Source organism: Populus trichocarpa, chromosome 5 (assembly GCF_000002775.5).
Source record: "Populus trichocarpa isolate Nisqually-1 chromosome 5, P.trichocarpa_v4.1, whole genome shotgun sequence".
Classification (NCBI taxonomy): domain Eukaryota; kingdom Viridiplantae; phylum Streptophyta; class Magnoliopsida; order Malpighiales; family Salicaceae; genus Populus; species Populus trichocarpa.
Window position 1 is genome coordinate 7,665,737 of NC_037289.2, and position 23,739 is coordinate 7,689,475.

At 33.7% G+C, this 23,739-nt stretch overlaps 4 protein-coding genes across 8 annotated transcripts; 2 read left to right on the top strand and 2 right to left on the bottom strand.

The window, feature by feature from the left end:
* Window positions 1–1,123: 1,123 nt before the first annotated feature.
* LOC18099117 (serine/threonine-protein kinase STY17) lies at window positions 1,124–7,381 on the top strand. Of its 3 annotated transcripts, XM_052452844.1 has the most exons (17): window positions 1,127–1,471; window positions 1,715–1,829; window positions 2,031–2,128; window positions 2,209–2,322; window positions 2,479–2,533; window positions 2,947–3,057; window positions 3,340–3,390; window positions 4,428–4,496; window positions 4,533–4,639; window positions 4,725–4,832; window positions 5,294–5,367; window positions 5,662–5,837; window positions 6,083–6,178; window positions 6,420–6,500; window positions 6,633–6,686; window positions 6,776–6,910; window positions 6,977–7,381. In XM_052452844.1, exons 1-17 carry the CDS (start codon window positions 1,245–1,247, stop codon window positions 7,037–7,039), a joined length of 1,734 nt encoding a protein of 577 aa, XP_052308804.1. In that variant the 5' UTR covers window positions 1,127–1,244; the 3' UTR covers window positions 7,040–7,381. The 3 variants fall into 3 exon arrangements, with proteins under 3 accessions (XP_024458063.1, XP_052308804.1, XP_024458061.1); XM_024602293.2 differs by having other exon boundaries at window positions 1,128–1,471; window positions 4,428–4,639; XM_024602295.2 differs by lacking the exons at window positions 6,633–6,686; window positions 6,776–6,910; window positions 6,977–7,381 and having other exon boundaries at window positions 1,124–1,471; window positions 4,428–4,639; window positions 6,320–6,445.
* A 77-nt stretch (window positions 7,382–7,458) lies between these two features.
* Window positions 7,459–8,495, bottom strand: LOC18099118 (protein IQ-DOMAIN 20). Its single transcript, XM_006382963.3, has 2 exons — window positions 7,867–8,495; window positions 7,459–7,782 (listed from the first exon to the last, which is right to left on the bottom strand). The coding sequence occupies exons 1-2, from the start codon at window positions 8,101–8,103 to the stop codon at window positions 7,612–7,614; spliced, it is 408 nt and encodes a 135-aa protein (XP_006383025.1). The 5' UTR covers window positions 8,104–8,495; the 3' UTR covers window positions 7,459–7,611.
* A 2,449-nt stretch (window positions 8,496–10,944) lies between these two features.
* Window positions 10,945–13,458, bottom strand: LOC18099119 (thiosulfate sulfurtransferase 16, chloroplastic). The gene is made up of 7 exons (XM_006382964.3): window positions 13,190–13,458; window positions 13,038–13,106; window positions 12,844–12,954; window positions 12,659–12,732; window positions 12,035–12,105; window positions 11,904–11,957; window positions 10,945–11,268 (listed from the first exon to the last, which is right to left on the bottom strand). Exons 1-7 carry the CDS (start codon window positions 13,276–13,278, stop codon window positions 11,194–11,196), a joined length of 543 nt encoding a protein of 180 aa, XP_006383026.2. The 5' UTR covers window positions 13,279–13,458; the 3' UTR covers window positions 10,945–11,193.
* A 5,048-nt stretch (window positions 13,459–18,506) lies between these two features.
* Window positions 18,507–22,399, top strand: LOC18099120 (thiol-disulfide oxidoreductase LTO1). Of its 3 annotated transcripts, none has more exons than XM_024600805.2 (7): window positions 18,507–18,724; window positions 18,816–19,092; window positions 20,128–20,384; window positions 20,501–20,613; window positions 21,017–21,167; window positions 21,673–21,810; window positions 22,175–22,399. In XM_024600805.2, the coding sequence occupies exons 1-7, from the start codon at window positions 18,620–18,622 to the stop codon at window positions 22,253–22,255; spliced, it is 1,122 nt and encodes a 373-aa protein (XP_024456573.1). In that variant the 5' UTR covers window positions 18,507–18,619; the 3' UTR covers window positions 22,256–22,399. The 3 variants fall into 3 exon arrangements, with proteins under 3 accessions (XP_024456573.1, XP_024456571.1, XP_006383027.1); XM_024600803.2 differs by having other exon boundaries at window positions 18,509–18,724; window positions 18,813–19,092; XM_006382965.3 differs by having other exon boundaries at window positions 18,509–18,724; window positions 18,813–19,092; window positions 21,020–21,167.
* Window positions 22,400–23,739: the final 1,340 nt, after the last annotated feature.

The following is a 23,739-nucleotide window of genomic DNA, read 5'->3' on the forward strand; positions in this document are numbered from 1 at the left end:
TGATGTCAAAAATAATTTTAAAAAATAAAAAAAATATTATTTTAATATATTTCCGAGTGAATAAATAGAATACATCAAATATAATAAAATATTTGAAACAATTCAGCAATGAATAGGATACATCAAATACCAAAAGTTTTTTTTTTTAATAAGACTTTGCCTTCATTTTACCCTATCAAAATCATTTCTAACCACATATATATTTTTTTGGTTTATTAAAAGCGTGAAAAATATTATTTTTTAAAATGTTTTGTTATTTAATAATACATTAAAATAATATTTTTCTAACAATAAAAAAACATAAAAAATATTAATTTAAAGTTAAAAATTTTTATTTTTTTAAAATTAGGATTAAACTGCTATCCAAAACACTCTCTTTAGCTGGTTTCATGTACTGACACCTCCAACCTGTTTGACCCTTTTGCAAATCATATTATACTCCTTGTATATTTAGAAATATTCTATTTAATCCTTATAGTTATGATCTTTATAATGTTAACCTTAAATTTTTGAAATTTTTTTTTATTAATAGTAAATATATTAGACATAATAGATGAAACTATAATATAGTATTGTTGATGAGGACATTGTTAAGGATGAACACATTAAAATTATTGATGAGTGACTGTTTTTTTTACGGATGAAAGTCATTTATTTTTTCATTTGATTATATCTTATATAAATCTTAAAGAAAATCAAAAAGACGAATAAAAATAGAAATTTAAAAGCATAAAAGGATGAGCTCACCATTAGTATTCATTAACTATATCTTAAGAATTATGTTACTTCAAATCTACTATTAGGGTTTTAAATCAACTTAATTAGGAGGCTTATTTTATTAAATAAAATCTATACAATATTTAAATTCAAGAGTGATATTTTAATATCTTTAAATTGAATATACTTCGTCGAGAATCAATTTTTTAAATAATATCAGTCATTAAAGAGATGGAATGAAAATGATAAATCAATTTGTTAAATAACATGGTTCTTTGAAATCTCTTGTTTGCATTGGAAAATTAAAATTACGGGGACCAGAGTGTAATATCGTTAAATTATGAGGGATAAAACATGGCTTATCCAGAAAATAATTTTTCGGAGTGAAAAGGAAAAGAATAAAGAAAAAACAAACTGAAATAAATAAAAGGAAGAAAGAATATCTCTGTGGCTTGGTTCATTGAAGCTTTCACCACCAGCAGCATAACTACCGTGTGCGATCCGGAGTCGTGTTGGTAATTCAATTAATGTCGATTGAAGAAGACGACGACGTAGAGAGCTGTGGAAGCAGAGCAGTGGAGTCGTACTCTGCTACAGCGAATCCATCAGCACGGCACCATCACCATCACCAAAGGCAGAAGCTTGAAGTGTATAATGAAGTTTTGAAGCGAATTCAAGACTCGAACTTCGAAGAAGCGAATGTTCCTGGCTTTGATGATCACCTTTGGCTTCATTTCAATCGCTTACCTGCTCGGTAATTTACTTAATTACAAATGTCATTTCTTGTTTGGTTGCTGAGAAAGAAAGAAGGAAATGTTAGGATTTTTCTTTTTGCGAATTTATTTCTTTATCTTCATGTGTAGTGTAATTAGTAAATAAAAGAACGATCTTCAATTCTAGTAAAATTAATCGTCTCAAGTCCTTTTCGTCTTTTCTTGTCTAATTTTTATGAGATTTATCTTTGAATTTTTTTTTAATTCTAATTAAAATAATGTAGATATGTGATGGATGTGAATGTGGAGAGAGCAGAAGATGTGCTTATGCACAAGAGATTACTTCAGTTGGCTGAAAATCCTGCAAATCGACCGGCTTTTGAAGTTCATCTCGTTCAGGTTAATAAAAGCAGTAACTGATATTTGGTTTCTTAGCGGATTACCCTTAGATTATACCCTCATCCTACTACCATTTGGTAGTATTCATTAACATCAAGAAATGTTATTTGTGTTATATAAAGTGTTCGTAATGTTGTTTAGGGTTTAGCTGATCTTTTGCTAAACGGTGTGAGTCTGATTTGTGGCTTGTTAGTGTTACAGGTGTATCCTTCCTGGAATGGAAATTTTAATGATCCTGTTCATTCAGATCCGACAATGAAAGAAGATGCGCAAAGTTCTTATTTTACAAACAAGCAGGGGTATGCTGTTATATTTTTGTCAATGTCCATCTAAGTGATGTGCTGTTTCTGTGTTGATTCTTGTTGTTCTCCGTCTGCAGAATGCTCCCACCACCCACATTTGGCTCATCACCTCATCTTGAAGCATTTCAAGCCTTTAGATATAATGTTGAAGATGGAGATGGTGCTATAAATTCTACACCATGTCGTTCTCGGTAAGACTTTTTATAGACTTTGAATGATTGCCCCCTTCCCCAGACATTGTTGGGTGTAAATGAGTTAGGAGTGTAAACTTTCTGATTTTAGCCTTAGTATGATGTTATCTTAAATTCATGTTTACCATAGTATTATACATTCAAACTATCTTGTAGGCCTATGCACGAGATCACCTTTTCAACAGTCGATAGGCCAAAACTCCTTAGTCAGGTTGGTGTCTGGTACTATCATCATCTGTATATAATATTTCATATGTATTGGGAACAATTCTGGATTAATAATGTCATGCTATATATGTTTTTCAGGACAAATTTGGTGAAAATTTTTCAGATTGTCTCAGGCTTTCAGCTAGTATAGCTGCAGCTATAATATATTCTCTAAATAGATATTGAAATACACACACACTCACATGCGGAAGTATACATACATTGCCAATTGCCTAAGATTGCATTTGCCTGTATTAGAAGGGGAAAAAAAGAAAGACATGTAATGGAATGATTATCCTACTGGTAGAGCACAATTGTGTCTGCATCGATTACTACATTAAACTTTAATATATACTCTCGCTGTCTCGTGCTTGTTTACATTGCACTAGATAATAGATATTGATAAATAATTTCCAGTTGACTTCCCTGCTCGCGGAGATTGGATTGAACATTCAAGAAGCTCATGCTTTTTCCACAGTTGATGGGTTTTCTCTGGACGTTTTTGTTGTTGATGGATGGCTTTGTGAGGTACTGTCCTCTTCTTTTCACCGGTTGAAAAATCAAGTGACTTTTATTTTGTGGTATCAACTTATTATTGTCAAAATCTTTTTCAATGTTTACTATTCTTGATTGCTTAAAAATAAAGAAAAAAAATATGAGGGCTAAAAAAAAGATGCACATCCTGTGTAAATTTTATTCCCTTTTAAAAGTTATTGTTTTATCCAACATGCTTGGTTTATGCTATTCTCTTTTCAATACTGACATAATTGCCAGACTGACATTCTTGATCATGCATGTGGGAAACTTTAGGAGACTGAAGAGCTCAAAAATGCTTTAGAAAAGGAAATCTTAAAGGCTAAGGTAATTTTTCTTCATACTGCTCTGTTGATCATAATTAAAGTTTTGCACATCTCTAAAATAAATCTATTTTATTTTAATGCTTGCTGCTAGAACACCCTTTATTTCAATGAAAATGTGTATCAGCCATCTCTAGGATGTAGGATGTATGGATTATGTTTGTAAAGTGAGTACGTAACTGTTGTTTCACCACACATTCTCAAAAATCTTTTGTTAAATGAAGCTCATGGTGGTTATAGTTTTCTCCTTGTTTCTATGCCAGTGTATGGCAAGTTTGTTAACTTTTTGCAGGTGTAATAATCTTTTTTTGGGGAAAGAGTTGACTAGATGTTAACAGGGAACTAAGATGTGTATATCTAGGCTTACAGTCTGGTGGCATAGTAGTTATTGGCTATTTTATTGGTGATGTACTCTTTCCGCTTGATATGTTGCATGATGAAAGCAATCATAAAGAAAGTTCTTAATATATCACTTTGCAGAACCAAATACTGCTTATGTTCTTCTTCAACTTGAAACATATTTTATTTTTGTAGTGTTTGCTCATATAGCCATTCAGGCAGAGTATAGGTCAACTAAAATGCTCAAATAGACTTGACATTAGTTGCATGTTCTCAGAATAGTTAACCATTCTAGTTAGAGTTGAAATCCAATTCCTCGGGAAATCCCCATCCCAAAAATAATAAAATGCCCTATAGAAGGTTTAATTTTGAGTCTTCTCTTTGTTCTGTTCTTTTAAGAAAAAAGTACCCCTTCAAATTCAGTAGATTCAGACACACTGATATTCATTAGGGGATTCTAGATTGTGGAACTTGTAACCGGATGGCTCATCTTCATTATATGAACTAATTTCATTAGGGCATGAAACCATATGGCAGTGATCAATATTAGGTACCAACTGTTGACTTATGTACATTGGAATAGTTGAAAACAATGCTTTTGCTGTATCGGCCACTCATACATTAATTATAAAATGCCGTGTGATTGATCAACCTTTAGCAATAGTAGCTGGCCTATGTTTGATAGTTTGTAATGCTCTACAGGATCAGTGCTTTCCAAATCAGCTTTCTGTTTCTCTCGTTGGTGAGCAGAATAAAACAGGGGTCAAATCTCTTCTTGATAATGTTCAAATACCGAGTGATGGAACCCTTCTTGATAATGTTCAAATACCGAGTGATGGAACTGATGTCTGGGAAATTCACACCAGTCAACTGAAAGTCGAAAACAAAGTTGCATCTGGATCATATGGTGATTTGTAAGTTCTGTGAGTTGCCATTTGAAATATGTGTTACTCTGCGGATTGCAAGTTCTCAGTTGATTGTATCATTTAACCTCTTCAGGTACAGAGGCATATATTGTAGTCAGGAAGTAGCCATCAAAGTGCTCAAGCCTGAGCGTGTCAGTGCAGAAATGCTTAGGGAGTTCTCCCAGGAAGTTTATATAATGAGGTCTGTTAGAATATATGCTTGAAAGATCTCCTGCCACCATTTCTAGTGCTTTTTGTTTATATACTCCTTAATTAGATCGTTCATTTTTTAATCATCTTAAAAAAAGCAAGTGAAAAAATTTCTCTGATTTTGAAAGGAGTAACTGCAATACCTTCTCCAGTAAAATGCTTTCTATGCACATTGAAGTTGCTTCCGTTGAGAATAGCATTAATGCTTAATTTGTAATTTTCATGAATGGATTTAGTTATATATCAAGACCACTGCGCCCTCCTTCTCTTATCCTTGTAAACCTTAATACCTTTTTACATGCAATGGTCCACTTTTATCTGAAGCTCTCTCTTGTAAACTCAATAACTTGTACATGTGATGATCCACTTTCTTCACTAAGCTGTGGTGGGGTAACCCTCGGTATCTCTTTATTTTTGTGAAAATTGTAACCATTTGCAATTGTTGGTTTGCAGGAAAGTCCGGCATAAGAATGTTGTGCAATTAATTGGTGCATGCACCCGATCTCCAAACTTGTGCATTGTGACTGGTACATCCTAGTAAATCTTTCACATCTTTGCTCAATGATGCTTACCTTAAAAGTTTATGTTTCTGAATTTGATATCGATGTTATTAAGGAGTTGTTTCATCCCCCTCCCCTTCCACCCACAGTTTATTAGATATGAACTATTTTGCTAATAGATGGAATGGGAATGCATAGTTGTATGTTTAGTGGAAAAATGTGAGTTTGACACAGCTTAGAAAGCATGCATCTAATTCAGATAGGCCTTTTCATTGGCTACATCAATATTCACTCTTTGCTGTTATATTCCTGCCTTGTCAGAGTTCATGGCTAAAGGAAGTTTATACAACTTTCTGCATAAACAGAAGGGTGTATTTAAGCTTCCATCCTTGATCAAAGTGGCGATTGATGTGTCAAAGGGAATGAATTATCTGCACCAAAATAATATAATTCACAGGGACCTGAAAACTGCCAATCTTCTGATGGATGAAAACGAAGTAAGAGCATTTCCTGAACTCACATGTATCTGTTTACATTTACCATGTTTAAATGAATTTTTTAATTCAAGAACTGTTCACTTTTTCATTGTCTTTTAATTTTTTTTTACAAACTTTCATGTCACACATGCTGAACTTATAATCCACTGTTTGGGTTTGTTGTTCATCCTTGTTGTGTCTGATGCATTCTCAGAATAATTTTCAAATGATTTGCTTGTTCTAAAATCTATAAGCTTTGTTGATAGGTTGTAAAGGTTGCTGATTTTGGAGTTGCTAGAGTACAGACTCAATCTGGGGTAATGACAGCTGAAACAGGAACATACCGCTGGATGGCTCCTGAGGTACATTTTACTTGCATGTGAACTTAAGTTTCTTGTTAATGTTATTTTACATGGTCATGCCTTGCGACATAAATGGGATATCTGATCTTCCATGAAATGGTTTGACAGTTTAATTGGGTCTTTCTTTGTTTTCGTTGACAGTTAACTCTTACTGTACATAGGGCATGGAATGGTTTCTCCTTTCTTATAGAAATGGAGCTGCTCCTTTCACATTTACTTATGTTGTTTTAACTACATGAAGGTGATTGAACACAAACCATATGATTACAAGGCAGATGTATTCAGTTTTGGAATAGTTATGTGGGAGCTTCTAACAGGAGAAGTAAGTCTTGCAGTCTTTAAGAGGAGAAAAAGAGTTCCATTTTAATTTCTTTTGTTGACTTACTTCGTTAGTTATAATTGTATGAACTTCATCACTCTTATTAATCGTTATATTTTATGACTGAAATTGCAGCTTCCTTACTCGTACTTAACCCCATTGCAAGCAGCAGTTGGCGTAGTGCAAAAGGTATAATTTTTTTCCCCATATTTATGTAAAACTAAAACATTTTTCTTATTTTACAATGACAATTTCATTTTTATCCAACATTCCTGAAGGGTCTACGGCCTACAATCCCCAAGCACACTTACCCAAAACTTGCAGAACTTCTTGAGAGATGCTGGCAGCGAGACCCAACTCAAAGGCCCAATTTTTCTCAGATAATAGATATCCTTCAGCAAATTGCGAAGGAGGTAAGGAATTTCCCATCATCACACTTCAGTTCCATTGAACAATTCTAACTTTCTTCATTGGAACAGGTTGGAGATGAGAGGGAAGATGGGCGAAGGATAAATCATCCGATGGCTTTTTCTCAGAACTGATCAAGGGCCACCATTAACTATCAAGGAGCATATGCTGTTAATAATTCGTGCAAATCTAGCCAGTTCCCATCGTACATTCTTCTTTTTTTCCTTTTTCTCTAACATCTTTTTTTTCTCCTTTTGTCGTACGTAGTTGTTAGTTGTACAGTGCTTTGTCCTAGTTCAACTTTAGTTGCCCCCTTTCCCTTGATCAAAGATTCCAATTTTCTGCATGTTGTATTTTGTTTTTCCCATACCTTATTTTCTATGCTACTTGCCATGCAACACTTGGATTATGTACGATCAACTATGACCTATGTTTGGAAACAACGGCAACTTCTTTGTTGCCCAATGTTGCGGTAATGGGTGATTAGTAGGCTAGATAGAAGGTACAAGAAATGATAAAACTATTTGCAGTTGCTACACAAATCCATGGTCGCTGTCTCTGCCAATAAATTTATTCAGATGGGTAGATTAAGTAAATAAAAGGGAAGGAAGCCTTCAAATTACAGTGTTAATGTCACACGGGATATGAAATGCTTTCCGTGAATTGTTTAGTGAATATAATTTGACTCTAGATATTATATGATGCATCAGTTATCATTGCACTGGCCGAGGAGCTGCCTCGCACGAATACGGACCTGCAACTGGACGAGCGCGTGCATGCACTGAAGGGCTATGCGTGATTGCTTCCTTACATGCACCCCTCGAGCCAACGCTTGCAATTTCACCAGGCTCCTGAGTGCTCGAAATGCCCGCCTCGCCTGTCAAGTTTATAGATCACAGAACTTAGGAAAATAACTTCACAGAACTGAACAAATAAAAAAGCTGTGGATTGTAGTACATACAAGGTGTCCCCTGAAATTTGCTTGAATTGTGATTGCTGCTATATCTTCTATGGCGAGTTCTCTCTTCGAAGGTGGTGAAGCTATGCTATTGAAGACCTCATAGTCGCCTGCTTCTGTGATCTCGTCACTGTGACTTGAGCAAGCTTTGGAATTGAGAATGATGTTTCTATGAGATGAACGGAGAAACTTTCTCCGAACTTTGTCGAACCAGTTCCGAGACACCCTCTTTCTTGCCATCTCTAGGTTATTTCTCTTTTCTTGCCAGGGTTTGTAGCACCAAATCTAATGTCTTCTTCACACAATGCCTTTTAAACAAGAGGTAGCTTAAAGGTAGGGGATGTGCTCCCCATGTTTGCTTGATTTTGGAGGATTGTTTACTTCGCAAAGTGTCTGTCAGAAGCCAAGAACGTGGCTGGATGAATAGATCTGTTGACAGTTCCGAGCAAGTTAGAAGCATTCAATTTCAGACCCCCTGAGCTGAGAAAAACAAATGAAAATTAAATAAGGGAGACAAATCATAGTTGATGTAGTTTTGGTGGGAGGTGGGGCCCGGGGATCTTACTCAACAGTGGACCTGCCTAACTACCCATTCCTTCGAGGAAAAAAGAAAAGGAAAGAAAGAGTAAAGCTGGCCTATGGCCTATCTAATCGAATGAAAGTGATCTAACTGGCTTGATCGACTCTCCATGGATATGTTGTGGACTTGTGATTGTGTTTATTTATTTATTTTAAAGAAAACTTAATCTCAAATTAGTCCGTTAACTATAACCCAAAACTTTAAAGATTCTCCAATAAAATTGTCTCAATCAGGTTTTCAAACTTCCCAAAAACTTTAAGAGTACAACTATGGCACTTGTTGAAGAAACTTAGAAGTAGAGTCAGCTAACAATCCATTATTATCAATATTAAATTATTTATTCTTAAAATTTTATTGTACATCTGCAAACAAATATAGCTATCAACTTTGAAAAATTTTAACACCACCACTTAAAAACTATTCTTTGAATAAAAACAAAATTGATGAAGAATTAATTTCAGTAATTACCAGAATTAATTCTTGTTGTTTTACCTTAATTACCTATTATAAAAACCTACTAGTTTTAATCCTTAAAAATTAGATGATTTTCCTTTGAAAAAGCTATTCCAGACTCACTCTTTATTTATGGGTCATGTATACATAAATAGTTCGGCAAAAAAACAAAACCATTATTTATCACGCTAATACAGAGTCGTCCTTCTAAGTTCTAACATGCTGTGGCAAGTTTGATTAATGGCTCTTTCCAGTACCCGACGTGCTATTTCCATGCACTTGGCTTAATAATTTGTCGGCAGTATCGTTGATGGTTCTGGGACTCACCACAGCCTGAATCTTTGTGTTTAGTGTTTGGAATTGACTATGAAGAACTAATTAGTATTTAAAAAATACATCTTCTTTTCATGTAATTTATTTATTATTTTTAAATTAATTAAAGATAAATAAACTTTTTCCATATTAATTATACAATTAAATGATCGAGACGAACAAATTAAACATGGAGTGAAGAGGTATTTTTATTTATTTCATAATGATTTTTTTATTATTATAATTTAAATGAGGGGCACTTTAATATTAAACCAAATATAAAAATAATAAATAATTAAAATACATTGTAAAATTATAAAAACACTCTTAAAATAAAAAATTTAAGCATCATATTAAGAGATGTTTTTGGTTTTTCACAATGAATTTTTTATAATTACAAAGTCAATTTATAAAATTTTTGCATTTGACTAATTAAATAAAATAAAAACTGGGTGGGCACAACACCCGGGAGCATTTGAGAGGTGCCCGCTCTTCGGGTTGAACGTGCAACGCCTCCTTGCCTATAAAATGTCATCTCACTCTTATTGAAAGCACCATTGTCTTTTTTTCTTGTTGGTGCAGCGAGTGTCTTTGTTGGTGGTCTGATTTGTCACTAATGGACCATGTTCCCCTTTTTTTTCTCTCTCATCTCTTAAAAAGTATAACTTGCTTCTCTTTGTTGTTGGTATTTCAATTTCAATTCTTATTCTTTTAATTTTTAATTGTTGATCTTAATTCTTTTGTAAAAGTTTTATTTGTTTTTAATTTTCATATTTCAATCCTAATTTACCTAATATTATATTTTCTAATCTATTTCTCATTCTTTTGATTTCTAATTTTTTTCATTGGTTTTTTCGTAAAAGCTTTATTAATTTTTAATTTCATTATTCAATTCAAATTGATCGTACTATATTTTTTAATTTGGTCCTCATTGTTTTTATTTCTAATTTTTTTCTTAGTCTTTTTGTAAAAGTTATTATTTTTTTCAATTTCATCCTTCAATTATCAAAACATTATTTTTATTTTTATGTCAATTTTTATCCTCATTCTTTTGATATTTTTTTGGTCCTTTTGCTAAAAAAAATTTTCTTTTTAATTTCACCCTTCAATCAAATAAAAAATTAATTTTGTTTTGCAATTTTGATTCTCATTTTGTTTTGCTATTTTTTTAATTTTTTTTATATAATTAAAATTATTTTTTCTTTTTCATATTTGATTGATTGAAAATTGAACTTTATGAATTTTTCATATTCAACTTTATGAATTCTAATCTAGTTCAATATGAATTCTTAAGATCAAATAATTCAAATCTAATAACTTGGATCACAAGTTTGAAAAATTAACACAAATTTTGTTTTTATTTTTTTAAAATAACTTTATAATTATTTTTATGATATAAATTACAGATTTAATAAAAGATCCTAGATTAACTCAATCCTGATTATTAAAATTATATATTTATAATGACAGTTTTTTTTTTCTCAGCATCTCAGCACCGAACATTATTTTTTATATAAAAAAACTCCGACGCCGCAGCGGGCAGCAAGGGTAGTTTATTCCTATTTCAGGGAATGATCTAGCCAGCACAATGAGGAGTAATTAGCAATGTCCTAACATCCCGCTCTTACGTGGCTATATCCACAAGGTATGATATCATGGAATTCGCCACCAAGTTTGAAGGCAAGCCAGTTTGACCTGACCTTAGATCAAAAGAAAATAAAGTTGCATAAACAAACTGATCCACAAGAAGAGAACTTTCTGTACAATTTTAAGATGTTTTATTTTTACATAAATGTTCCATTTCATCCAGTTCTTTTCATGACAAATTTTCACAGCACTTGCCATGGGTTTTCAGTATGCTTTACAGCAGGATTTGTAATGTTGGATGCTGCTACTAAAACATTGACGAGTGACGTTCTGCACATCACCTATCTCTTATCTTTAAAGTTTATTGCGGTAATGGACGTAATTCCCGTAAACAGAAGTTAATTATCTGTTGGAAGTCCATTCTGTGTCCAGGCAGCAAATCCACCAGCAATGTCAGTCACTGCAGTAAAACCCTGCAGAAAGGATTAAGCTCTAATCAGTTTTAACAAGCTCCATGCATGGTCAAAAGACTTGGAGCCATGGAAATAAATTCAGACTCCCACTAAAAGATAGGCTTGCGTCTCAAGTGCAATCACAGCTCTATAAAGTAAGCTTGCAGCCAAAGTCGACAATCAAAATGGGCATTACTGCATTGGATTGAACCCGAGCACAACTCTTTAAATCTCATAAATCCTAAAGGTAGCTACAAGGAAGCCGTGAATAAGGGAACTTATTAAGGAGACAAAATATCAAGAAATCCACCCCTTTTTATGATCCTAATCTGCGCAAGTTTTAACTATATGCAGACCAATCTTGAATCAGAAAATAATCAAAAGCTTGCTAGCATGCGATCCGAATAAAAACAACGGCTCTTTGAATTTCTCAGTACTGCAAGATTTATGCCGTGGCTATTTTAAAAATGACAAGCTAATTTCCTTGCTTAAACTATACTGATAGTAGGTGGGAAGTAAATAGCAATGCAAGCCATGGGGCAAATCATGCTGTGCCTTCAAGAAAACTCGACTTATGATACTTTACCGAATTTCAATTTTTATCTATCGAACACGAAAATCAACCAAATTTAAGATTTACAGGATGATGTGCTTACAGCAGCTAAGAGATCAGTTGCAGCCATCATAGACCTTTTCCCAAGCTGGCAACCCTGCGAAACCAGAAGTTACACACAGAAAAAAAAGAACAAGTGATTGGAAGCATATGGAGTTTCATTCAGGAACTCACGACAATAATTTCATCATGTTTTCTGAAATGTGATGATACTTCCTCCACAAATTTGGGGTTCTTGGTCATTCCTGCATCGAAACAAACATTAATTAAAACAGAATAAGGTCTAAAGGACAATAGGTGAAACGCAAGTGTAAGGAAATGAAAGAGCGAAATCCTCCAAAAACAAATCTTGTTTGGGACCATACAGCAAATTGGGACCGTATTCATTCTTATTTTAGCTTCGGATTCTGAATTTATTCCTATATATCCACAAGTGGGATTTGCACTGAAAGCCAAAATGCTTCTCTATCTTGGCCACCAATCTTGAAAACTTCAACGAACACAATTTCGTTCTTTCGAAGTGGTCAAAACTTAAAGTCATACTCACTTCTCAAAAAGACCTATTCATTGATTCAATTTCAGGTGTGGCCAGAGTAGAAAGCAAAACAAAGTGGACAAGTGAGGGTTATCTTGAATTGCAACACTAGTCACTTCCATCGCCAACTTAAAGATGAGAATACATTCAATGTATGCTTTCCTCTCTAATCAGATCCTAGTAGGATTTATAATTTCCAAATTCGAATCCTTTCGGTGAATATATCTGATTAAATTGCAATGAAGTTAAGGAAAAATGATTGCCTGATCCAACTCTGTACATGTAAGGAATGTTAATTGCTCCTGCTGCATGTCCAGTACTAAACTCATCAGGAGTCCTGCAAAATTATCAAAATCAAAGCAATAAAAGTTAGATATATAAAGACAATATAAGAAAAAAAATGATAAAAAGGAGCAAACTTTCCCAAACTGCTTTCAAGAATCAGTACCTGACGTCCAGATATCTGTGTCCAGCTTGATGAAGCTCATGCGCCACTCTTACTGGAACTGAAGTTGGAATTCCAGTAGCCTCCAAATTCCATCTCAGAGACGTCTTTGGGCTTCAAAAACAAAACGTATTGGTACAAACAATCCCACTAAATTATCTCTAGCTTTCAATAATTGACTACACACTTAAACGTACCGAAAGCTCAAACTTTTGTGATTGATATTGATGCTACATCTCCGAGAATTCACTGCGAAAACCCCCCTCCTACATGCAACAAAAGAATAATAAACAGAAGCAAAAAACAGAGCTCAGGTCACAAGAGGGCAAAAACAGAAGAAAAGAAAGACCTCTTGTTAAGCTGTTGAGGACAAAGAACTGGACGAAGTGTGGTGCTAGAAGTTGAGCTACCATAGCAAACAACAGCCTTTGCTGCCATTTTTTCCCGCTCTGTATTATACTGTTTCTTACGCTTGATAGTCCTTTTTAAGAGTCTGCTTTGTATGTATGGCTTCTGGCTATGGAGGTTATTTACATGGTTATTAATAATATTTGTGGCTTTGAGAGATGAGGAAGAGAAGCATGGCTGCCACGTATTGATGTGATGGTATCGTGATCCAACATACATCCGATGGAATCACAAGAGGGCAAAGGTGGCACACACACGCTTGCACGGATAAGTTCGAACCTTGAATCGGTTGTCCGTAATATATCTTCACATCTCCAAATGCATGGTTGTTGCCTACTACACGTGGCCAAATGGGTTGACTCCACTACCAACACACACACATTTGGCAATTAAGCATTGGATGACCATATTTGATTTTTTCCTTTGGGACGGGTGGGTGGGTGAACGCGGCTAAAATGATATTTTATAAAAATTAAAATATTTTTTTAAAAATTAATTTTTTAATATATTTGGATTATTTTGATGTGTTATTTTAAAAAAAAAATTTTTAAAAATTATTTTATTATAGTTCCAAATAAAATGTACTTTAAAAAATAATTATCACCACATTCTCATATATCTTTTAATTAGGTTTATGGTACGCACTGCTTAAGTTATTAGGTAAGGTCTCAAAAAATAATTTATATTATTTTCTAACACACCCCCTCAAGTGAAAACTCTTTGGGCTTCAAACTTGCATATGTCCACACTATCTTGTGCTTAATTTTTTTTTATCAAATAAATGAGGATGGTGAAATTCGAACTCGTGACCACTTGATCATTAAGGCTCTGATACCATATTAAAGAACCATCTCAACCTAATAGCTTAAGCTATTGGGTTGAATTGATTTTTTGAGAGCAGCAAGCATAATTTTGAAACCCGACCCGATAGTCGACCCGGTCTAATGACCGGGTCACGAGTTAGATACCCGGGTCAACAAAAAAAAAAAAGCCAAACTAATTCAAAACTTGCAAAACTCAAATAAAGTTCAAAGCTTATTCTTTTTGTCTGCCATTTACTAAACCAGAGGTATACAAAAGGCATCCTCACCCTTCACAAAACCTCACATGGTATGCCAATATTAAGTCAAAGCATTATTAAGTCAAAGCATTAAATGCTAGCATTTATTTAGGCGCCTCCCTTTCTTTGAATTATCCTCCCTAGCTTCATCGGCATACCACTTTAATTAAATTAAATTAAATTAAAACAATTAATGAAACAATTAATGAAAGGAGTATTGGGAAATTCAAAATTCACACAGTAATAATCAACACTAACCACTTTTTTAACTTTTCATAACGTGGCATATATCTATCCCTTCATTTATATTCCAACTCCCCTCTCATATACACGGATCATCCACTCTCCCTTTGTCTCTCTAGTTGCTGCTGCTGTTGTGAAGAAGAAGAAAATGAGCTCTTTTTTTGTGAATATGGCAGCTCAGGTGAGCTCTCTGGTTAAGTGGATACACGGATGATAGGAACGTTGTGAGCGAACTTGGAGGGGCAATATCTTCTTAGATATTTTAAGAAAATGATTTTGTTATAAGAAGCAGAGTTTTTGATTCTCAAAAGGAGATTTTATATGTTTTTCATGCCTGTTTAAAATTATGATTTTTTCTTCTTTTCGTTTTCTTTGAATTGAAATTTAAGGGCTTTATAATTTCTTTCTCTTGGTGCGAAGATATCTTTTTATTAAATGATTGGTACTTAAATGTTTCCTGATTTACTTTGAAATCCTCTGCTCTGTTTGAAATCCTCAGTTTGGTTTCTGAGAAAATGTAGAAATAGAAAATGAGAGACAAAAACTATGCCGTTTCACATCCATGTATATATAAAAAAAGAGGCCGGGTTTACCCAGGTCGCCCGGGTTCCGAGTTGACCTGCCGGGTCGACCGAGTTTCACCGGGCCAACTCCCCGACGGGTTTTTACTTAGACCCGGACCGGTCCCAGGCCCGGGTTGGCCGGGTCTCGGGTCGACCCGCCAGGCTGGTTCGAGTTTTAAAACTATGGCAGCAAGCTTTTTTTTTTTTCTTGGTTATTTGTATTTTTAAGTTTCAATTTCATCTGTGTAGAAAAAGAAAGGAGAAAACTCAATCTGTGATCATGTAAAATTATTTATTGTAGACAAACTAAGAAATTATGGATAATGAATCTCAATCTTAAATTAGGGAGAGCACTTTGACGGTCCAATAAACAATGGGCTTTTATTTTGGATTAAGAGGTAGGGCCACTTTTGAGGGTCCAAGAAATAATTGGTTTTTATTTCACATGAATGAGCTATCTAATCTGCCATTTTTCTAGATTAAAGAGGATAATCTTTCAAATCTAAAATGGCATAATATTGCAATTTCAGTATACTTAAACGCATCAAAAATCTGGTATTTAAAGGGCATAGAAAGAGGTCGTAATTATAAAGAAAGCATCCTTACATTTTTCACAACTTTTTAATAGCAATTATTAACAAATTTATAATTCTTTTTAAGTATTTTAAGGAGTGTTTAACATTGACGTTGAACATGTTTTTTATTAAAATTAAAATTATTTTTTAATATTTTTAAATCATGCTTTGATATATATTAAAAATATTTTTTTTTAAAATAATTTTTGAATATATTTCTAAATAAAAATAATTTCTATTCATAAACGAATCATAATATTTGTTCAAAACCAAAAGCGAAAAAAGACTTGAATAGACGGGAGCGCCGGGCCCAAGCTATAGTTGTAATTGAGTTGATCTTACCCAGAAAATAGTTAGCTTGAATATTATTTGAGTGATTTTTTTATAAAAAAAAAAAACCTCGAGGGATTTGCTTACATACGAAAATAAAAATATGGTACCCTTCTGGATCCTTTAATCCTTTTGATAAGTTTTCAGAGAAGAAGAAAATCTATAAGTCAATTCTCTATATTGTTGTGAGAAGAGAAAAAAAAAAGAATAAAACAATATAAGTTTGATATAAAATTTATTTATAATCTACAATGTTGGGGAATAATTATAAAAATTAATTTGTTATTAAATTATTAAATACTATTAGTCATTTTTTCATTGTGTAGTTGAAATAAATAAAGAAGTCTTGTAAAAAAAATTTAGAAACATTAATAAATCCTGCCACACTTGAAAATAATATTACAGTTTATTAAAAATCTTTATAAAATTAAAAAAGTCTCATAACAAGCTGCCATATTATTATAGAAATTTTTTTTTTGCTAAATAGAAAGCTCATAAATAAAAAAAAATAAAAATAAAATTCATATAGTTCATTTCGGTCTCTATAATAAGATCTCTCCAAACTCATATTCATCTAAAATTTTATTCTAACAAAAAAAATTATTTTTAAATTTTTTTTAATAAAGTTTCAGTTTAATTCAACGATTTAATTTGAAATTTTACTTAAAAACATAAAACTGAACGGTAATAAACTTTAAGCTAAAATTCAAATCTGAACTTACTCAGTGAGTATAGAAAACACTCTGTAGTACTAGGCATAAAAGACAAGCGAGAGAGATAAAACTTATCCTTAGTACGTGCACAATCTTCTGTTGCTTGGGATGGCTGCCTCTGGTTTAGCAACAGCCCTTATTTTTACCGTTTCCTGAAAAGAAATTTAACCCTTTCAAAGTTGCGGTATGGCCGTTTGATAGTACGAAGTGAAAATTTTCTAGTACAAGATTTAAAGGAACTTCAGTACATGCACATTCTTTCTTCGTACATATTATTAATTTCACTCCATAAATTGGTACTTTCACCAAATTAATTTTAATTCTAACTATTATTCAAGGTCTTGTTTCTTGTTTTATGCGCTGTTCAGGTAATGCAGCGTACAGAAATTCTTAGCATGCAGTCATTAATGCTGTTATAGTATGTTAGATACCGAAGACAAGAGGACGGGGAATAGTTGGAAGTGCAAGTTTTGTGAGTTAATTAGAATGTGCAGCTACGTACCACTTCAATTTCGAGGATCATTTCTCTGGAGTTCAACAATATCGTGGCGTGAAGATTTGTAAAAAAGTGCCTAGAGATGATCAAGAAGCAGCCTATGTAGCTCTTCATGGTCCAAGTAAAAAGTTTAAGACCATGCCAAGTTTTTAAGGAATGACGAGGCAAGAGATATTGGAGGCTGCAAAAGGAAGTTCAGAGCACGGGACAAGAAGTCAGTGACGAGAGACCTTCTTCGCATGGAGAAGCGGGGAATTAATGAACCAAGAATAGAGCAACCTCTTTCGCCTGGAGCAATGGCATGGATGATGGATGGCTTGATTGGGAGAATGAATTTAACGGGGAAGGTAGAGTTCCTGGAGGGATTGAGCTTGATGAACCAGAGACCGCACCAAGAAGAAAGGCCAGTGGATTTAGTGGAAGAAAGAAACATGAATGGCATCATCTTCCATAGCGATGGATGATGCTCTACACAGTGATGGAGAACACATGACTGGAGATTCCATGTAACCTTTTGCATCAAGTAGCTTTTCAGAAGGACTTGCACTAATACAGGGAAAGAGAGATGCATTGCTAACAAAAAAAAAGAGAGAGCAAAGGTGAAAAACCCGAGAGACAATATTTTCCTCTCTTTGCAAACTCTAATAATATTAATAATTGTTTTCCATACAAAATAGTTTTATTTTATAAGAATCTATCATTATAATAGTTGTATTTATCGTAAATGATTATGACTGTGCTTACCTGAAATAATTTGATAATAATTAAATTTAATTAAAACTTTGATTTTAAGACAAGTCAAATACTTAAATTTTAAGGATTATAGAGGCTATTGGTTATGCTTAATTATCAATAAATACTGCTTGCGTTCATCATTTGTTGTATTTATTTATTAATATCACTGTGTATATTTATTAATATGGAATTCAAAATCCACCCCAAAGTTCAAAACCCATCAAATATACAATGGTCATAGGGAGAATTACTTTTTCCATTTTTAAAAAATAAAAAAAACAAGTAATTTTTTTCTGTACTTAGAATGTGAAGTATTATTGAAAAATTTTAAATTGTTATTTCTTTTTATAAATTACTAGATCGCTTTTATATATTTATATTAAAAATTAATTTTAAAAAATAAAATATATATTATTTTAATATATTTTAAAAAACAATTTAAAAACTAATCTAAATTGTTACGACTCAACCGAAAGAAAGCAGGCCCCAAATTATATGGGTCATTCGTTGGGCTTGAGTCACAAACCGACTTGATCTTTAGACTCAAAACACATTTTCAATGTCGAAGTTTCATCTCAGAAAAAGGCAATAACTTAAAAACGATCTCGCCCATGATTCTTGTACACTGAAGAACACAGAGAGAGAATCAGACAGCAATGGCAAGTTTCCTCAACATCACATCTCCTCCGTTCTTCTCTTCAAGAACATCACTTTCTCCCTCTCCACCACCTACTCTCACTGCCCAACTAACCCAATTCAAGGTTTTGCTGCTCTCTCTATATTCATTCCAGTTTCACTTCATAATCTTCGTTTCAATTCGCTGACTTCTTCTTTGTTTATCTCTTGAAGAAGGGTTGGTGTTGGAAACTAAAGTGCATGCCTTCTTCAGGGCCAAGTCAAGAGACTGATTCAGAACCACCTGAAACGGCACCATCTCCTTCAAACTCAGCTTCTTTATTGTCTTCTTCAAGTGTTTCTACTTATAATTGGTGTGCAGGTCTTGGTGGTGTTGGGTTTCTTGAAACTGCATACTTAACATTCCTCAAGCTCACAAATTCTGATGCTTTTTGCCCAATTGGTGGTGGCAACTGTGGTGATGTTCTTAGCAGTGATTATGCAGTGGTTTTTGGTATGTTCATTATTAATTTTCAAAGCATTTTGTTCTTCTATTCTGTTTAGTTTGTTAATTATTGAGAACAAGGCAGTTATTATTATGAGGAATGCTAATAGCAGTCAAATTGTCAGAGGATGTTCGAAAACAAATAAGCCAAGTTTTTTTAACAGTTGTCATGTTGGTTTTGATTTCAAATTTAGGAGTGTTTATATGTTGCTGTCAAGAAGCAGAGTATTCATTAGTTCAATGTAATTAAAAAAAAAAACAAAACGTGATGATTTAATTGTAGGGTAAAAGAGGATCTTGTTTCATGTATTTTAACAGGTTAGGAGTTTACTATTTTTTTTTCCTTACCTTGTCATTCATCATAACTGAAAAAACAGAGAGGGAAGAAAAGAGAAACGGAAGACCCACATGTTCCACTAAACTAGAAGCGGTGATTATCGTATAAAGTAATTGGAGAAGTGCAAAGAAAAGGTGTTGGGTACAAACCAGGAAGAAGGGGACGAAGGTTGAACATGGGATAGGAAAGATTGGTGGAGTAGAAGACTTCTTTGGGGTCTATTGTAAGTCTTGAAAGTATAGTGCTCAATCGACATCTTGGCAATGGTGGTGGAAATGGGCAGGAATTCTTTTAAGCAATAACGAGAAAGAAAAATTGTTGAACATTATTGTATAGGGGTCTAATTTCAAGCTTAATATAAATGACCGGTCAAATGGTCATTCCTATTGCACTTAGATCCAGTCTGCCAAATTTGAGTCTTTAGTTAAACATTTATTTGCAAAATGAACATGGTGGGAACCATGTGCGGATGCTTTATATGTTTATTACATGCACAATTCTGATTTGAGAATGATGACATGTGATCACATATTAATGTGCATTGCATGGGTGTGACAGTCTTGATCCTCGTGACTGTCATTAGATTTTCTTTTGTTGTCATTTATTGTTTTTACTGTATAGTCTATCTTTAGAATTTTTCTATGTAACCACAAAACAGAATAAATTTGCCAGTAATGTGATATCTCCCTTTTACATTTTCATTCCAGGTGTTCCTCTTCCATTGATAGGAATGATATCATATGGTCTAGTGGCAGCACTTGGTTTACAGTGGTCTGGAAAGAAGTTTCCCTTTGGTATCGAGGAGTCTAATGGTCGCTTGCTTTTACTTGGGTGCACTACCTCAATGGCAGTTGCTAGTGGATATTTCTTGTACATTTTGAGCACAAAGTTTTCAGGGACATCTTGCACTTACTGTTTATTGTCAGCTTTCTTGTCATTCAGCTTGTTTTTCATCACTTTAAAGGTGTGGTTTCTTGTGCTTGTTTTTCTCTTTTTTAATATATTGGACACGCCTCTTATCAGGTTCATAAAATGATTTGATTCAATTTCTGCTTCCCTCTTTTTGGCTGTACAAAATAGGATTTTGGTTTGGAAGAGATACAAAAGTTTTTGGGTTTACAGCTATGTATAGCAAGCGTGGTGATTTTTTCATTGAACACCTCATATGCTACACTCCAACGTGCCAGCTCAAGGTGAATAACATCTTTTCAAGGATCATAGCATTTCTGTTTCACTTTCATTAGCATACTCTACACGTAAACTTTTTTTTTTTTTTTCCATTTATGAAAGTCTGGCTGTATATAATTCTCAACGTTGGAACTCTTATACTTTGTCAATTCAATTCACTAATCAACGCTACTAACCTGGTAGATGCAGAATTCAATTGAGTTCATAAGTTAGTATTTGCCCTGGTGAGTATGTCAGAGTGCACTGTTTGCAGTTGTTAAGATGGTTATATGTTGCTTGGCCATTGTCATGCTTCTATACTGTTTTGTTTATGTTTTCAGTTTTAAGATACCGTGATGTGCATGGTCCGCATTCTTTTTGCAAGGGAATCTGTGCCCTGACATATTTCCATCTTCATCTCTATGATAGCAGCGTGGCTGATATTAACCTGGAATATTTTACCACTGAGATAACCACACCTTCGAGTCCTTTTGCTATATCTCTTGCAAGACATCTACAATCTACAGGAGCTAAAATGTATGGAGCTTTCTGGTGTTCACATTGCCAAGAACAAAAACAGGTACTTTATTCTTCTTTATTAGTGGTAGTATGCGAGAGTTTGACAGTCTTCTCAACGTTCACTTGATAATCCTTGCAAACAATGTGGAATTTGAAATGAAATTGACACCAAAAACTAGCATTATTTACTGTTTGAGTTCAATATTAATTCCCTTGGTGATCTTTACCAGTATGCTAACAGCAGATGGATATTTGAAATGTAAAATCAAAAGTTATCTGAATATGGCACATTTTTTATAGTGAGACATCATTGCATAAAGTGAAATAAAGTTTGCTTTCCATTTATCCCGACATATGAATACACAGTTATCTGAATAGAGCACATGCAAATTTGCAGAGACAAACAAATCACTATTTGATTTGTTTGCCTGTTTTATCGAAGAAAATAAATTTTGAATTATCCCAAGTACCTAATATTTTGTAAAGAACCTTTTTCAATTCTGGCATGTTTCCAAACAGTGATATGTGGCTAGTTATAATATTTTCTTCATGCTATTGATGCATAGATGTTTGGGAAGGAGGCAGCAGAACTGTTGAACTATGTGGAATGCTTCCCTAATGGATTTAGGAAAGGAACTAAGATGATAAAGGCATGTGCAGATGCTAAACTTGAAGGATTTCCAACATGGGTGATCAATGGTCAGGTATGGATATTTAAATGTATCGAGCTTTCGCTATTCCTTGACCAAAAAGACAGCATCATCTATCAGTGGCCTCTTTTTTTCTGAACTCACATTACTTGTAGTAGCATAGGTTAAAGTATTTGGCTCAATTCCCATTCCTGTAAGATTCTAGGAAACATGTTTTGTTTTTCGCTGCTATAGGATTTTAGGCAGCTCAGTTTGTTTGATTAGATTAGATTAGATACCACTAATTGATTATTAACTCGTTCCAATCAGCATTGAAAGCTGTACTAAACAGCCATTGAATCATACTAGAAGAAGTTCTCTCTCTATTTTTTTCCCTATATAAAGTGATATTCTCATTCACGTAAGGTGTTTCTTGCAGGTTTTGAGTGGAGATCAAGAATTGTCTGAGCTTGCGAAGGTATCTGGGTTCAAGATTGAGGAATCCAATCAACCGAGTTAGATTATAACTATTTTTCTGTAACATAGAGCTTCTGTACAGTTTATACTAAATATTATCTCTGGAAATAAGGATTCGACTGTGCCAATTCTATATTACAACAATTATTATTAATTATTAAAAGAAACTAAAAAATGCTTTTGGGTTTCACTGTAGCATAAAAACAAAACCACTGGATTGTAATAGTGCCCCTTAAGTTTTTTTTTTTTTTCCTTGGTTACGGTCACTCAAGGTTTATCCTTGATTGGCTTCTTGTGGAGTTCTCGTGGTGTGAGGAAAAAAATCAACACTTGGTTGATACTTAATTTGACAAGATAAAATTTGATTTGATTTAGAATAATTGAAGTTGGTGACTGAATTTGAAATTAAAATAAGTATTTATGGATTGATTTAGAAATAAGCATTGTTTTTATTTTTTTGTATCTTTAATATCTAAGAGTATATTCTAATGTTTAGTTTTACACCTCAAAATATTAAAGTCTACACTAAACCTTAATATAAAATGAACAAAATGATTGGTGAAGGGTTTTTGACATTTTGGTCAAATCCTAATAGATAATCATAAACTAATTATGATATTTATTTTTTTTCATTTTTAAAATATGAGAAAGATGCAAATTCTTTTCTATTTTTGTATGAAAACATGCTTGGAAAACTTTTAGGATTTGGTCGTATGCATGAAAAAAAATATTTTTTTTGTTTTTATTTTTTTTAAAAGAGGAAATTAATTTAAAGTTTTTTGAATTTTCAGTTTTTTTTAAGAAAAGTTTTGGAGCAAACCGGGTATTTTAATACCAGATCTGTGTCTTATAGTATAAATATACAACCTGATGCTTTAAAATGACAAATATTTTAAAATGACCCTCGATAATTTTTGGATTTTTTCATATTATTATTATTATTATTATTAAATATAAATCGGGTTGGGCCGACCGGTGGCTCAATAAACTCTTCTTCTTTTTATCTTTTTTATTTTTTTAGGAGTGGGTTGGATCCGACACGGTTTGGCCATCAAGGCTGGGTCAAAATGGGTACAGCCCATTATGCAAATTAATTAAGCAACCACTGCATGCAAATTTTGCATGTAGTGGCTAGCATGAAGGGATGTTTTGGAGGAGGAAAAGAAGAGGCAGCTTACCTGGTCAGAGGCAGACGGTTGCTGACGGTGTTCCTGGTGGTGCAAATAAGATCAAGGAGTGGTTAGTGGCGGCGCTGGCGGCTGAGATGAGGCGGAGGGAGTGGCAAAATGAGGTGGTCAAGAGGGAAAATAAAGACCGGGGAAAGAAATTGGTTTTTGCTGACTTTGGCTTCTAATTTCTCCTTTCTCGGGCCATGAAATCCACCTCTATTTATAGGAGGTGGAAGATGGATATTTTATTTTTAATGGTGTCAAATCTTAGCCTTTGATTCAACCCCAAAGGATCTCAATTGTTGGCTCAAAGTGGCCATTATGAACTGTCCGATTTTGACATTTGAAGGCTAGTTGG